Here is a 15,835-nt window from a genome sequence, read left to right on the forward strand (position 1 = left end):
TGATTTCTACCACCTAAAAACTTTCAGTACATTTACTTAATTGAATTTGTTAATTCTAATAACTCAATTTATGTAGACATAATTGAAACTACAAGTTAGATTTACTCATTTTTGACAATTTCTGTAAAATTTTATAAAATTTTGTAATATTTTTTCATTGATTTTATTAAGAGCAGTAATTTTTTTTAGAGTGTATGTATGCATTTCTTTCAGTGTGCAGACATGTGGGGTGAATTATATACAGACCTTTGAATGTGTCTTTATTCTTATGTTCTATAATATTCTGTGATTCCATGCTTTCTATCTTGTAGAGTCACTGTGTGACTTCAGTTCTGAAAGGAGCTGATGGTTTACTTGCTTTGATTTATCCTTATTCCATAAAGGATTTCATGTTACTCTTTGATGTGTATTTATATTTTAAATGGCATATATAGTCCATGGGAAACTGTAAATTACCTAATGATTGCAAAATCATCTAAAATAATCATTCATCTAAAATTATTGAAATCAAATATCACAAATGTTTAGATAATGACAGTGGGTCTAGTTGAATGTGAGAACATTGTGTAGTGGGTAGTGGAATAACTATTGGTTTCCATTTGTGGTGACTGCTGACTGAGATAAGGGATGAGATTAAATAGATCCTGGAACTTAGCCTTGTCTGGGGCAGGCTAGCTCCACAGAATAAATCTCCATGGTAACTTAAGCCATAACATATCCCGCTTTCCACTATCCCGCTTTTGTGCAACCAGATCACGGATAAATTGGGCCAGGATAACCAAGATATCCCAACTTAATCCTTTATCCTAGTTTTGTGCAATGGGCCCCTGGGATCTCTGTAAACAAAGGCCTGGAAACTCTGTAAATAAAGGCCTAGGATCTCTGTAAACAAAGGCCTGGTAACTCTGTAAATAAAGGTCTGGTATCTCTTTTAGCTGAGGTAACAAAAGCTTCAACCAAAGATTCTACCTCAACACTTAATTTAGAACTTTTGCACCAACTGAAGTGGCATTTACACTAACAATTGGTGCTTTCTATATTGTCTACATTGAAAGTTTCAACCTGGATGTTGTCAAAAGCTTACCATGAACCAAGTGTTACTCTCTTTCAGTGTATAAAATGTAAAATGGCAGCTTGACTCACAACGTTGTCCCTGCTGAGAACCTCCAAGATGTTGTTGAGCAGCTCCAGACTGTTTCTCCTCTCATCATGAGGTCCGTCAGCCATACTGGCCAGTGCCCCACTCAGCTCCCGCAACATCATGGGTAACAACACATCACGGCACTCTGTAATGAAACGAGGACAAAAAAAAAACACAAGGACAGACTTTACCAACTGCACACAATAACATAACCAAACACACTCTCATTGCAGACTAATTATTCTCTCAATAGTAGAAGATAAACTTCACTCTCAATAAGATAAAGTGGACGGTGTGAGACAGCCAATGCAAGAGTGATGTTTTATTTATTCCTTTGAGGCAAGTTCTTCAAAGATAAAAATGATTTAGGAAGTTTAGACACAAACATCAACATTCATAACATCAAGATTTATTTTAATAGGATTCTTCTCTAAAAAAAAAAAACTGCTGCAAAACCCAAATCCTGGACCCTTACATCATTTGGCCTGCAGAGACAGCTGAGCCCACGGCGCTATGACTAATGATGCCCTGCACAGTGAGGAAGAATTCCACCATAACCCCAGACGGCACAATGAAGCCACATCAATCAAGTGTCTATTTACAGTTTCATACATGTCTGCCGCTCCATCAGCCAAGGAGTGAACACATCAATCATCCTGATGCAACATTTCTTCTGTGAATAATCCTAGTTTTCATTTTATTTATCTGTTAATTTTTCCACTCAAAAAATGCACATTTAAGGACAGACTAAATATATGGTTAACCTACTGTACAGGAATGAATCTCCTGGATTGATATCCTCTTTCACCTTCACTATAAAAGAGTCAGTTAGTTCTGTAAAGAAGTTACAGCTCCTCTCTAGGGTTTGACTGAAGTCTAAAGGAAATCACTTGAGGCAAATAACAAAGTACTGAAGTGGAAATTTAAGCCATAGCAGACCTGAGCTGACTAAAGCTTCTCTGTGAGACTAGTACTTGTTCTGATACAATGAACATGACAATTTCTAACAATACTCACAGAAGGATAGTCATGTTTACTTTCGTCTTTAACATCCGATATGCAACGGCAAGAAAGAAAAAATTGCAGGCCATAATATTACTTCAATCCCATAATGATTAAAGTATTTATAGGTTTGTTTTGATCTCATGATGAGCTATTATCTGCTCAGCAAAATGGTTGATAGTTCCTTGAAGATGCCTTATTTCCACTTCATTAACAATTTATTGGTATGAAATTACACTGCAGCCACTTAGGAGTAGGGTATCCTGTTCTTTGAGACATCAGACAAAATAACTGTCGTTTGATGATTTAATAACAAGTCCAGGCATGCAGTATCAAATAACTCAACCCTTATTTTTCTGATTAAATTCCTCTCTAATCTTGTTACGACGTCAGAGGAGCTGCGACCAAATTACCAAAGACAAAGCACAAAGCTGGAGTTAATAGATTGAAATAAACTCCATTAAAGAGAAATAAAATCATTCACCCCAGGGTCAGGCATAAATTATTAACTGCCAATCAAAATGACTGTGTATGCTATGACACTGATCCTTATTTTTCTTATCTATACCTTTCTTGTTTTATTTTCTCTCTCTGTGTCCTTCTGCCACCCCTCCACCTCATCCCTCTCTTCTAGCCGAGGTAGTCAGAGCCCATTAAAAGCTCATTTAGGTGGATGCTCGTTAGCCCTGTTATTAACTGAGCCAAGCCTTTACGCCTGCTGAGTGGACCCTCACCACAACATCCACTCGGTCACACACAAACAGGCAGAGAAGAGAGAAAGCATGAGTCACTGAATGCCCTCGGAGACTCAAATTCAAAAAGAGTCAGGATAAGGAGGAGAAGGAAGAAAGAGGGGTGTGAGAGGTATAGGATATCCTACCAAAGGAGAAGAGGTTTGAGTGAGACATTAGGGAAGATGGGGCCACATTCAAGAGCAGTGTTTCAATGTCTTTATCAGAATTGTTAAACTGCAAATAAAACTGCAATATATATAATATATAATGTTAAACTGCATATAAAAATCCCTCTGTGGCTGTATAGTGTAACATGAAACAGACCTTTTAAAAAGATACAGGATTGTTTTATAAATGCCTCCAGCTTTGTTGGAGTCAAAACCCTGCTAAATCTGTTTAATCCATCAAAGCAGAAACTCATCAGCTTTTCTCCCTTCAGAAAGGGGAAACAATGCATTGTGTTTTATAGCAATATTGTCGTGCGAGAAATAATCCGTTTCTCTTCCAGGGGCTGGATGTACCATTAAACCTTCAGAGAACTCTATTCCCTGGTGTAATGACCTCACAGCCACCTGCTTTTTTTAGAATGATTCACAAAATGAACTCAGCTGTATTTTAGAGCCCTATATGTTCGAGGTAGATAATGTGAAGAAGAGAGCAGGTGGAGGGGGAGGGCAGCTGTTTCTGTTCTGTCAGGCATTGTGTGTATTTTGTTTTACCTAGTCAGGAACTCAGCGTAATGAAAAAGTAACCATGTTTGTAAAGCCTATGCCTGCTCTGACCCTGTGTGATCGTGCAGGAAGAGAGAAGAATGCTTTCACTGAGGGGTGCACACCGAGTCACACTTATGAAACAAATATAAAGCATATAAACTTTACACACAAATTCAGGAACTGTATGTTTGGTAGATTATTTCTTTGTTGTAGCAATGCTTCTTGGCAATAATTCTTATACATTTTGAGAGCTTTTTAATTTTTCTTTTAAATGGTGCCACAGTTGTAAGGAACATGCATTTGTGGGATAAGCATCAGAGCTGAGTATGTAGGCTGTGTCCATGGAAATGTGGTACCCCATCACCTGGGGGTATCAGAAGCTAAAAGAGTCAATAGAAAAAGCAAAACATAAAGCTGTCAAACTTTGGAGAGAAGATTTGGTAAAATTTTCATGGGCACACCCCACATTCTCAGCTTTGCTGTTCATCCCACAGATGCATGTTCCTTACAACTGTGGCACCATTTAAAAGTGTATTAAACATGCTTTCTAACATTATAAGATTTATTGGAAGCATTGCTACAACAAAGACATAATCTACCATACACAGAATTCCTAACTCCTTGTGCTAAGTTTACTTATTTGGCGAGACAAACACCTTTAGCATTTTTAGGTACAGTGTTTCACATTTGCAAAAGGGGTTAGGACGATTGTGTTCAATAGCTGCGATTTCTTCAATGATATGCACATTTTTCTTGGGTTGGGGAGATTTATGTCATTTTATCACTTCAAACAATACACAATATGCTGCCTTGGATGGTAATAAGGGAGAGAAAAGAGATACAGAGTTGGAGATAAACCCCCTCCTGGATTTCACATAATTTTACTAGGATTGCTGTGGCTTTAAAGTCTGGTTTCAATGCATCACTTTGTAAACTGCAATGCAATTTGCAGAGTTGTAAGGCTTTTTTTTATTTGTCACACATTAAACATCCACTGTAAGCAACTGCAATTTATGCTCCGACAAACCTATCTGCTGGCTGAGCGTGCTATTTGTCTTCTGACTTTACTACCAGTTGATTTGTTTTAGTGTTCCCACACATGCACAAAGCTCCTAGTAATTTTCAGAAACATTCAGGTTTTGAGTGTATGTGATCATTGTGCATTAAATGAAGATGCCTCATTTTCATTTCTGCTTGCCAGGGTGTTGACATTGATATTGTGAATTATAGGTGGCACTGCTACAATTGCAACTGTAGTTGTAATGTTGAACTCAATCCGAGGGCATGTTTTATAACCTTTAGTATCAATAAAATACAAGAAGAATTCAATTTAACAAAAGGGAAATGTTTTTTTCTCATCATTTTATGCACATAAAATGCTATCAATATGCACAAAGATGGATTTGCATGTTTATCATAACATGCTTTTTGTTTTGTTACTTTGGGCTGGCTCTGGCTCACATTTCTGAGAGAGACTGTGTTTGGTGAGCAGTTAAGAAAGCAGCTTATGGCTGGTCAACACATGCCATCATAAAAAGCGTTAAGAAATGATAACAACTAGCTTTCTGCACACACCAGAGCAGTTTTAGAAATCTGAAAGCCCCAAGCAAAGATAAAATTTGATAACTAGTGCAATCATATCAGGTAGAAGGGATAGAGAACAACAGGGCAGACCCAAATCTAAAATATAAATGCCAAAATACCCAGCAGTGCTTGCTCATCATCTTAAGAACATGCTAACAGAGAGTCACCACATCTTAAGAATTTAACATGTCACTAGACCAGGTGTAACTAATCAAAGCACTACTGGTGTGATGTATTCATTGTATCTGTTTGTCTGTTGAAATCTACCTATAATATGTTAGCAATGAAGCTATTTTGAGGGGCCTGGACCTCACTGTTGGGCCAGATATCCTCCCCTGAGACTTTTTGGATAATCTAAATCTATTTTGATGCTTTTATATACAGTAGTGGCCTCTTATTACACATTTTAGGTATATATCTCATGCTGTTTCAAATACTAAATCCAAGCCTCCCAACCTGCCTCCAATCTCCACTTTTCAGGGTACACAGATTGAATTTGTTTCCAGGTGCAGATGTCTTGGTATTTTGATCGATGATTCTCTCTCTTTACTTCTCTAATTCAGCAGCTGGTTAAAAGACTCAAACTAAAAGTGAGTTTTTATTTCAGAATCAAATCCTGCCTTTCAGTCGAGTCCAAAAAGAAACTGGTTGCTTCCACTTCCATGATGTTTTATACATATGTCTCATCTCAGAGCTTACCTGCTCTGGACACATGGAGCTCTGAGCTTCATCACTCCTTTTAAAGCCCTCATCGATAACTGCTGTATGCATGTGTTGATGTTCTTCTTTTACATGTAGACTAAAACACAGACATATTTTTATTTGGCCTTCTCCTTCATATCTTCTGACCAAGTACATCAGTCAGAATAGCACAGAAACTTATATTTGGTCTCAGGATCTTTTCTTACTGTTTGTTCCAATGGTCAGAACCAAAGTGGGAAAAAAGGTGTTTAAGTTTGTTGCTCCATTTTCTTGGATTTATGTATAGAAAGACCTGAACCTTTATTAGCTGGTCTTGTTTGATGTTTTTTTTAAGAGGATGTTAAATGACTTGTCATTTCTTGTCTATCAATGTATTCTTGTGTGACATTTTGTTTGCTTGAATGGCTGCTTATTGGTGGTCTGAAACTTTGTTGCATGAGCTGTTTCCTGTCTTGGCCAGGGCACTCATTAAAAAGAGACTTTTAATCTCAACAAGTTTTTTCTTTTGCTTAAACAAATAAAGAAAAATATTTCATGTTGACTAAGGTTGAATATGACTACTTCTTTAGGCACGGTGGAGCATGAAGCCCTAGACAACTGCCTACCTTTGCTTGAAGGTAAAACCACCTATAAGCATACACACCTATTTTCAGTACAATCACCTCAAAAAATTCCAACAGCCAGTTAATTGGGGGTTCAACATACTTGCTAAACTGTTCTTAGTAATTAAGACAGCAGTGATTATCCCATGTGACTCATTTTACTCTACTTAGGTCAACATTTCTACACAGCCTGCTGACACAAGCTGAGTATAGTGATCGATGCTGGTAGTGATTTGAAAAACAAGTATTACCTTATGCTTTTGGAATAATCTCTTTGTACAGCTTATGCTCCTCTGGGAGCTTTTGTATGCAGAGTAAACACCTTCTCTTCACTCTGCAGCTGCTTTTCATCTTTTAACTCACAAAACCACAAGCACCGTAATAGCCTGCTAATCTTGAGCATCCTGCTTTGAAGGATCTGTAAGCTTTTATTGTCTGTTTTGATTTTTACCAAAGGTTTTTCTCCTGTTCAAAAGTGCCTCTGGAGTCTCTGAATATGTGAATCCAAAATGTAGAAGTGCGTGCTGCCTCCGGACTCTCAGACTGCTGGTCTTCACTCACCGATGCAGAACAGCTTCTTTAATTTGCAGGTATTTCTTTTTACTTTGTCCGGCCTGGAATAACATCAGGAATGTTAATTTCTGCTGCTTCAGCTTGAATGGGAGCTTCTTCAGTGAGCTCTTTGAACTGCATCGTGGTCCTCCGGGCTTTCTGTTTTGTAAGAACACAGCTACAATGGTGTGCAGCTTCCCAGGTCATCCGTTAAGAGCACTGGAAATGATTGCTATTTCAAGAAGCACTTTCTTTGGGGCGCTATGCTGTGGCCGAGTGCACCGACTGACCTTTGTGAAGAATTATCCATCTATACCAATAGAAGGATATGGAAAATATATGTAAAAACACCTTCCTTGCATAATGGGTAAGTTCTCACTGGGACAGCCAGGCATAATTAGTGCTTGCAGTATTTCCCCATTTTTAAAAAAAGTACATTTAAAACACTGCAAGAGCTCATTTAAGTGAGATTTTATCATCTGGCTGAGACCAAGTGAACCTTAATTTTACAATCATATCAGGTGAATAACTTTATAAGATGTCTAATGTGTGAATATTGTTGTAAAAAGCAGATCCCTTCTGACAAAATGCCATTAATGCCTTGGCATGAATGCTAGAGAACTGGATCTGAAAATGCAAACAGTTTTCTTGCACAACATACAGCTTGTGCCAGTTTATTCTCCACTCAATCCTCCTGCTGGCCAATTTCCTCATCTGGTATTAGTATTCATGTTTCCCCTGCATGGTTCTCTTTGTAACACATTCTGCATTTCATATGGTTATGTTTTATCTTCCAGATTGCTTTTGTTCCTCTGCATACTCCCTCACACCCTCTCTTCCCATTCTCATCCATCGCATATCAACTTTTTGATCTTTTCCATCATAATTCTGCTTCTCCAGCAGCTTTCACCTGCTAACCTATCTTACCAAACACCCATGTTTTGTTATCCAAAGCTGTGGACTTCATCTTCTCAGCTAGTCAAGAACATTTCTACATATTTCATTCTCCAAATCTACTCTGGCTCAAGCCTCTAACACAGAAGTGCCTTACGGGCAGAATTCAAATCCTTCATTCTGCATCCTTCATTACGATTTGCAGGCTCTAACCCCAGTCATGGCCCTAATCCTGTAACCTAAAAAAACATTTGAGGTGTGTTTGGTGGAGTTTGCTAGAGGCTGTTTTGTAAGAAAGAAGCCTAAAAAGAGATGCAGCCTGAGCGGCTCAACTAAAGGGGAAGGAGGGGGAGGGGTAGTGGCAGGGGAGATACAAAGGTAGAAGAACTGTGACATAAAAGAAAAGAGGGTATTTGAAAGCATTTCATTGTTACTTTGAATAAAACCAGAAACAATATTTTCAAGTCACTTTGTAATGTCGAAGTAAAACTACACAAAAACATACTGAAAGCTAGAGTTAACATTAGGGCAAACGTCTGTGCACCTGTGTTTCTATGTCTCCGTTATGCTTGTATGCATGATTCAGCTGCATGTTGTGTTTATTAGCCTGCAGTGTACTGGTGTGGTAAATCATTTCAGCCATGCTGTGGGAGGGAGCTTCGCCAACAGGCACAGACAAATGGAAATGAAGGTCTTGGGGCAAACATTGAGATGCATTTTAACTTTTTGTCATCATGCTTTCCCTGAGTGCAGACACCTGTTCAAAGAAATAGAAATACACACAGGTGCTGACGCATAATGCTGAAAATATTCAGGACCCACACTGAGAGCTCCAAGTACTCATCTATATTCAATTGGAAATGTCTGTTTATACAAGCTGTAATGGTGGCCTTTGATTATTAATGCCAATGTGTGCCTGCGTGCCCAAGTGTGAATTGTCCTTTTTGTGTCTGATTTGGTTCTTTACTGCCATTTGATGTGTAAGAGCTGCAATCTCTTTGTGCCTGAGCGGGAGTGTGGTGATGTGTTTGGGTTACCAAGTTTAAACGAGCAGACAGCCGCCACTGCTGGCACACCACCACACAGAGAGCAGCTTTGATGGCTCAGCATCCAGCTCATCCTTTCTCTGTCCCATTTTTTTTATTTGACAGCCAAACACAATAAACTACAGCACATGCTAATGAGATGCAATCTGAGTTTGTAAGAGGCATGTAAATCAGGTGTCTGTCTATCCTTCCTTTGGCCTTGCTTTTGGGAAGCCGGAGTGATAGAAAAGATGATAATGAGGAGGTTTGGAGGCGTGACGACAAGTAAATCTCCAGCTTTCAGAGGAGGCTGGGACCACGCCAACTGTCTTCCCGCTTGTTGATGACTAAATGTCTCTCTCAGCAGGTTTTTCATCTTTTCACGTCACTGTGGGTGTCTATTCACATCCACTTTCCCCCTTTACTGCATTCGTCTTTCCTCTCCTTCCTTGCTGTCTCACTTTCCATCACTGAAATCTATAACAGATTTAAAGCGTATATTTTCTCTGCTCATATTTAAGCTGTGCCTATCGGTTTCCACTATTTCTAATCACTGGTCTGACTTAGTGTGGTGGTAAAATATGTTGGACAAAAATGACTTGTAAAAGCAAAAAAGAAAGTCTGAAAATGGTTTATTGGTGTAATATTTTCTTCATGAAAAACTATAAAATTGTCGCCTGTGAGAATGAGTGTTCACCCAAAAGTGCATGCTGATAAGTTTCAGATGATGGAGTGCACTCTGGGATGACAGTGATATACAGTGGAAGCGGGGCCTAAAAGTGCATTTTTTACTCAGATATTTGATTTGATGCTGATAAAAATTGGCACAAAAAACACCATGTCAGCAAGAGCAAAGTAAACACAATCTCAGTAAAGGATGCTGTCTTTAGCTCTTCCATGTATAGAGGGTTTGCATGTGATGTCAAAGTCAGCGCCTGTCACTGCAGTTCCAGTTGCTGGGGGGCAGAAAGTGCATACCATGACAGAAATCAGTAGGCAGTGATCAGAAAACAACTTTAATCAGCAGGAAACTGACTAATTTTTTTTTAAATTACATTTTGATCATGATGACAGTGAGAAATAGAGATCCTCGACTGATGTCTGAAGTTGTAATGGTACATTATTAAAGACACAAGATGCAGCTGTGCTGTTACAGTGGCCACCATGTATTACCTCATATCACTGAGCTAACAAGTGTTCAGTTAGTAATAAAATCTGAACTCCTCTCTATTCGTCCTCTTATTACTTTTACCATAAAGGAAAATAAGGACTTTAAATTTCAGCACATCAACCACACAGAAAAATCCCTCAATTAAAAATTTTACATGAATATTCAAAAGCTGTCAAAATAATGTTAGAGTTTAAATGTCTTTATTCTTAAAACTAAGAGAAAACATTTTTTGAGTTTTGTTAAATTAAATACCTTGAACATGCCACAAAATAAACACAAAAAATAATCATTTAAGTGATTAAAAAAAAGGAAAATGATATTTTTAATGTTTTTACTTTGCCTCCCTCCTTACAAACATACATAAACACTTTAAGATCATAATAATGACAACAACCTAGGGATATGATTTGAATGAGAGACTCTTATAGTGGGATTCTGATTTTATTACATCCTCTTACAATTATTTCATCCCAGAGGAACCACAGGTAAGCCTCAGCCTATAAAAGTTATTGATACTATGATAACTTATAAACATTTGTCACTCTCTTATTCAACAAGCTGACGTTAGTTCGCTCATGCTTGTTGTCAGACCGACCACTCAAGGATGGACACACAAACTCTGTCACACATACACACACACCCAACTGCTCCTGTCGTCCTGTTACTGCAGCTCATGCTTTTCCTTCATCTTTCCTGTTTTAGCGGACATTTAGAACACAAAGTGAGGCAAATATCACGGGTTACATGAATGCTTGACGGCCCATCGCTATTGTTTTTGTCCAGTCTTGTGTCGTACCAGAAATGAATTAAACTTCCGCTGGAGTTTTTACGACAACAAGCTATTTTTAGATCGCTAGCGTCTCATCTCCGTCATGAGACACGGTTGATGATGAATATATCTATTTAATTTTTCCGCTAATCATCAGATTATAATCAGAGCAGTACTCAGTAACATTTATCAGCTGTCTGTGTGTAACATGAACAGCTCCAAGTCACGCCAAGTGACCCCATAATCGCGCGACATAACAAATCGATACATAAATTCGTTGCCAACACTTTTAATTATCGATTTTTACTGATTTTGTCGATTCGTTGTTGCAGCCCTACAATAATGATCCATTCAGATAAAAAAGAGGGTTTTTTCTGTAACATAGTCTTAATGATCGGCACCATCCATACTATTTTTGCACCCTTATAGTGTTATGCTGTAGCATACTTTCACAATTCAGTTAAAACAGAGGTTTTCCAAAGATGGTCACAGAGCTGTTTCCAGTGGGTCAAAAAGTTGTGATGGAAAATAAAATCAAGGGAAAGGTCTGTGAATAGAATTTGTAAGCAGTCATACATCCATACATTGTGTTTTACTACCCACATTTTTCTATGATAAGTCAGCATTTGTCTTTCTCTCAAGATTTTAATGTATTCAGATCCTGTTCTCAGGATAACAAAGCTGGCTTTCCCAAGATAAGATAATTCCATGAGAAATAACCAATGTTTCCATGTTCCCTCAGGAAAATGGAGTAAAATAAAATCACATATGTCCTTTCAGGGTTTTGTCCTCCTCCTTGTATATTGCATGTTATCTTCCCTCTAAGGTCTAAACTCTAACATTTTCCATTGAATACATTTGGGTGGTTCAGATTTTTCTAAGAATCTGGGTCCAAATTTCGAACAAGAAGGAGTTTGTGGGTCCTGATGCCTGACCAGTTGAGGACCACTTAAAAAAATCAAGCTGTCTCAGTACCATAGGTCTAAATAAGTATCTTTAAAAGATGCCAGTTGGGATAGAGATAAGAAAAGAAACGATTTCGACTCCTCCAAGTAAAGACTCAGGCAAAATTCATATCCTGGTGCTGCTTCAGAGACAACTCATAATGTAAAAAAAATAAAGAGGCATGTCAGCAAAGCAGAAACATTACTCTACAGCAAAATTAATAAAAGACGTTCATGCTCTGTTGAAATAAGACATTTATAGCCTTACATAAATTACGTGAATTCCAGATGGTATTTTCTGTCTGTCATTAGGAGAGGGGTGGTAAGGTACCTAAAAGAAGCACCAAAATCCCTGTTTTGATTTGGCTCAGTAGGTAACAGACATATTCGCATGGATGCCACACTGGGACCAGATTTTGGTATGTTCCCTACCAATCACATGACAGAAAGTTGAGAGCTGTACTGAGTGTATTTGTACACCAAAAATAAACAGGAGGTGGCAACAGTAAACAGGTGTTAAAACTGATCTAGTTTAAGAAATAAAGCCAGGGTCTGTTGATCTCATTTACAGGTACACTCCAAATTTCTACAAACAAATTTAACACAACAGAGAGACCTTTTTACAGACAGACTAAAATGAAAATAAGCAAATGGATGACTGGAACATGAAAAAGTAAGTGATCCTAAGCTTTGTAGTAACCCAAAACTTCAATATTTATTCAGATTCACATCCATCACGGATCAAACCGGGCTGATGATGAGAGCCTTTAGGCTCTTTTTGTCCGTTCCCACAGAGCAAGCAGCTGTGTTTCAGATTGTTGTGCCACATGCCGCAACAGAGCAGGCATGTGTCACGCTCAAAGTAACATCAGTGTAGACCCTCTATACAAACAAATGCACCTTAGTTTAATAAGAAATCTATTGCTGTGCAACAAAGATTTCTTTTTTACCATCCAAGCACTCACATTTGCTCACAAGTCAAGACAAAACAAGTTCCACATACTGCTGTTACTTCCTTCAGATAAATCCCTTGAGTGAAGCCTCTAAATGCAGCTTTTATCTTTTTGCCCTCTGTTTCAACCAGCGGGTAAATTACCTTTCTCTATCTTCCCACCTGTCTTAGTCACTGTCACTGAGTCACCCTCTAATTGCCGCCTCTCATCTCCTCCTCTGCTCAGTCTTCCACATGACTACTAAATTGATTGACCAATTAGTCTGTTGCTAGCGATGGTTGCTACAGCATTTTTAAGCACAGCGGATCATTGGTAGATGAATGCCTCACGGTGAACCATTGCACTGATTTAAATGATAGGCAAACTTACTCCCAGTGTCCTCTAATGGGAATGTAATTCATCATCAAGCTCCCAGCTCCTGTTAAGATAGTATCTGATTTTAGTTATTAAATCCTGCTTTGTATTTGTTCAGCATGAATAAAAGGATGAGTGCCATCTTAAAATATGCATTCAAGCTGTAAATCTATATTCATGTATCTTTTACAGTGTTACAAATTGACTGAAGTGTTGAAACAATTTGTCATAGTATCTTCTGTTATCACGTCTTCATGATCTCCCAGCATCCCACAGGGGGTCATTAAGCTTTAAACAGCCCCCGAAATTTTATCTTAAGGAAACCTGAAAGACACAGCAGAAAGGTGCCACTTAGTGTTTCAGAGAAAAGTTGATTATTGACAGCAACAAGCTGTTGTGTTGGGTTTCTCGTGTCTCACGTCTAAACTAAATGGAAAAATGGGTAATTGTTGATACTTTGACAGTTGTGTCCCTCTGCTGTCCTTGCCTGCACTCCATTTTCCATCGAGATCAACCCGCTGACATGAGCATGGATCAGAATTTAGATGAATATGAGACAGAGGCATTTCCCAGAATGATTAAACTGCATTCACTTTGCTTCATTAGTCTCATCCATCCTTCTTTTTCTCCTCTGTTTCATCCACAATCTCCCAACTTGCAGTTTCTGCAGAGCATGACTGAGTGGCAGACACACTCCCCCCCCCCAATCATTAACCATCTGGATGGCACAGCTCTAATGTAAACACTGCTATTTTAGGTCAGCCTGAACATCAACAGTCAGAAATCATTTATGGCAGATTTCTCTTCTGCTGTCAAATACGAAAACACATAACATCCAACTTATATTCATGAATCTTATAGTTATGCTAGATAGTTGGTGCATTATTTCAAAGGGTGGTCCCGATGTAGTTACGGTAAGGTGTGAAATGAACCTCTGTGTGACGAAACAAAAGCTAATTCAGTGGAACGTGGCATAAAATACGATCCTAAAACGAGACACAGCTGGAAGAGAAGAGAGGAGAGAAGCAGAGAAAAGAGGTGTGAGGTAAACAAAGACAGAAGCTCATCAATAGCATGAAGCAGCAGAACAGAAAACAGCCGGGGGGGACGCAGCGACCATATGACGATAATGTTCTCTCTGATTCACACGTCTGTCTCTTAAAATGTCTAAACAACTAAGGATATTGCATATGGGAGCACAGAGACTCACTGGACCTCCAGGAGACCTGTTACACACATATGAGAACTCGCACATCAGGAGCAGCAGTAAAGCTGACAGCTTTGAAATTACAGCTCAACCAGATGCTTTGAAAAAGGCTTGAAATACAGAACGTTAAAGGCTGGTCCATTGTGGTGCCAGCAACACTTGCTTACCCTCAGGGTAACTCACACATATCAACTCATCCTATCTTTTCAGTCCAAAAAACACAGTTATCCAAACAGGTTTTCAATGAGAGATTCAATTCAGATGAGACATTGTGCGGCAGGGGCAACACCGATTATCGGCCCAGCCAAATTATCCATGTTAATATTTGGCATTTAGCCGATTATTGGTAACAGCATTTTATTATCCCATTAATTGAACAAATTAAAAGGGGTGCTACCCCACAGCAAGGTGTGTTTCCTTGTTTAATGTCCCTCCAACAACACTATGACTGGCTTGATGTCTCACCATCAACACTGAGGCCTGGTTGGCAATGGCACAGAGTGCGGCATCACTTCCTGCTTCCTGCTGCTACTGTGTTGCTCTGCACTTTTTCTAGTGTTAGCAGAGCTAATACTCAATTACTTTTTTTTCCATTTTCAATGTGCAGTTTTACTTTTGTCACATTAAGTACATTTTGTTTTCAGCAAAGGCACTTCTCATTAAGAACAACGATAGTGGCTACTCAGGCAGCAGTGTTAGAGCTTAGATGGAGCATTTGACAGGGATTTTTGTGCTGAACTGGTAAAAGAATTATTTCATTTGTTGAACCAACTTGTAATTCTGGGTTTACCTGCTAATCCTGCACATCCTTAGGTAGAATCTGATTAATTCATATATACTTTATATCAATAAAGGCCTGCAATAGCGTTAAATATTGTGTCTAAGCTGTAACATCATATTCTGCCACTAAGTGGAGCTGTGGCTCCAGTGTGGAGCAGTTGATCAGTATTTTAATGAAGAACATTTTATTTCCCTTATCTATTTGTCATCTTTTTAACATGGACACACGGTAATATTGATGCTGTGTCATTTAATCATGTTCAGGTCCCAGAGGCAGTAGAGGCTGTAAATGTTTATTGAGAAGTGCTAATTTTCAACATCTGTCCACGGGAGGCTTTAAGAGGTTAAAGATAGAAATACAGGAAAATCAGAAAAGAATAGAGATACTAAAAGAACATAATACGGTTGCAAATACAGGAATTAGTTGTGGTATGAGTGGCTGCTAGTTAAATGATTAGCTCAGACATAGCTACAGCAGCAGTTTTGTCAGAACTGGACAACATTTCTTTATAGGAACAAGAGAGAGACGCATTGAAAGCCTTTTTTTAAGGAAACGTTTACGCTTCTGCTCTGTCTGCTTCAGCATAGGTTTACAACGGGGTTTTCCGGTGTATCCAATGGCTGCTGCCAAACAAGATGAAAGAGCCACACCGAAAGCTTGTTTTGGCAGAGAAGATGTTTTTGCACGTCTCCCAGCCGGCCCTGGCA

At 38.7% G+C, this 15,835-nt stretch overlaps 1 protein-coding gene across 2 annotated transcripts in view; it reads right to left on the reverse strand.

Moving 5' to 3' along the window:
- Positions 1 to 15,835, reverse strand: part of LOC121515909 (dedicator of cytokinesis protein 2-like) — a 247,197-nt gene that overhangs the window by 113,051 nt on the left and 118,311 nt on the right. For both annotated transcript variants that reach the window (XM_041796853.1, XM_041796854.1), the window contains one exon: positions 1,144 to 1,286. In XM_041796853.1, the coding sequence (XP_041652787.1) occupies positions 1,144 to 1,286 (143 nt within the window). The remainder of the gene's footprint in view (positions 1 to 1,143; positions 1,287 to 15,835) is intronic.

Source organism: Cheilinus undulatus, linkage group 10 (genome assembly GCF_018320785.1).
Source record: "Cheilinus undulatus linkage group 10, ASM1832078v1, whole genome shotgun sequence".
NCBI classification, from domain to species: Eukaryota; Metazoa; Chordata; class Actinopteri; order Labriformes; family Labridae; genus Cheilinus; species Cheilinus undulatus.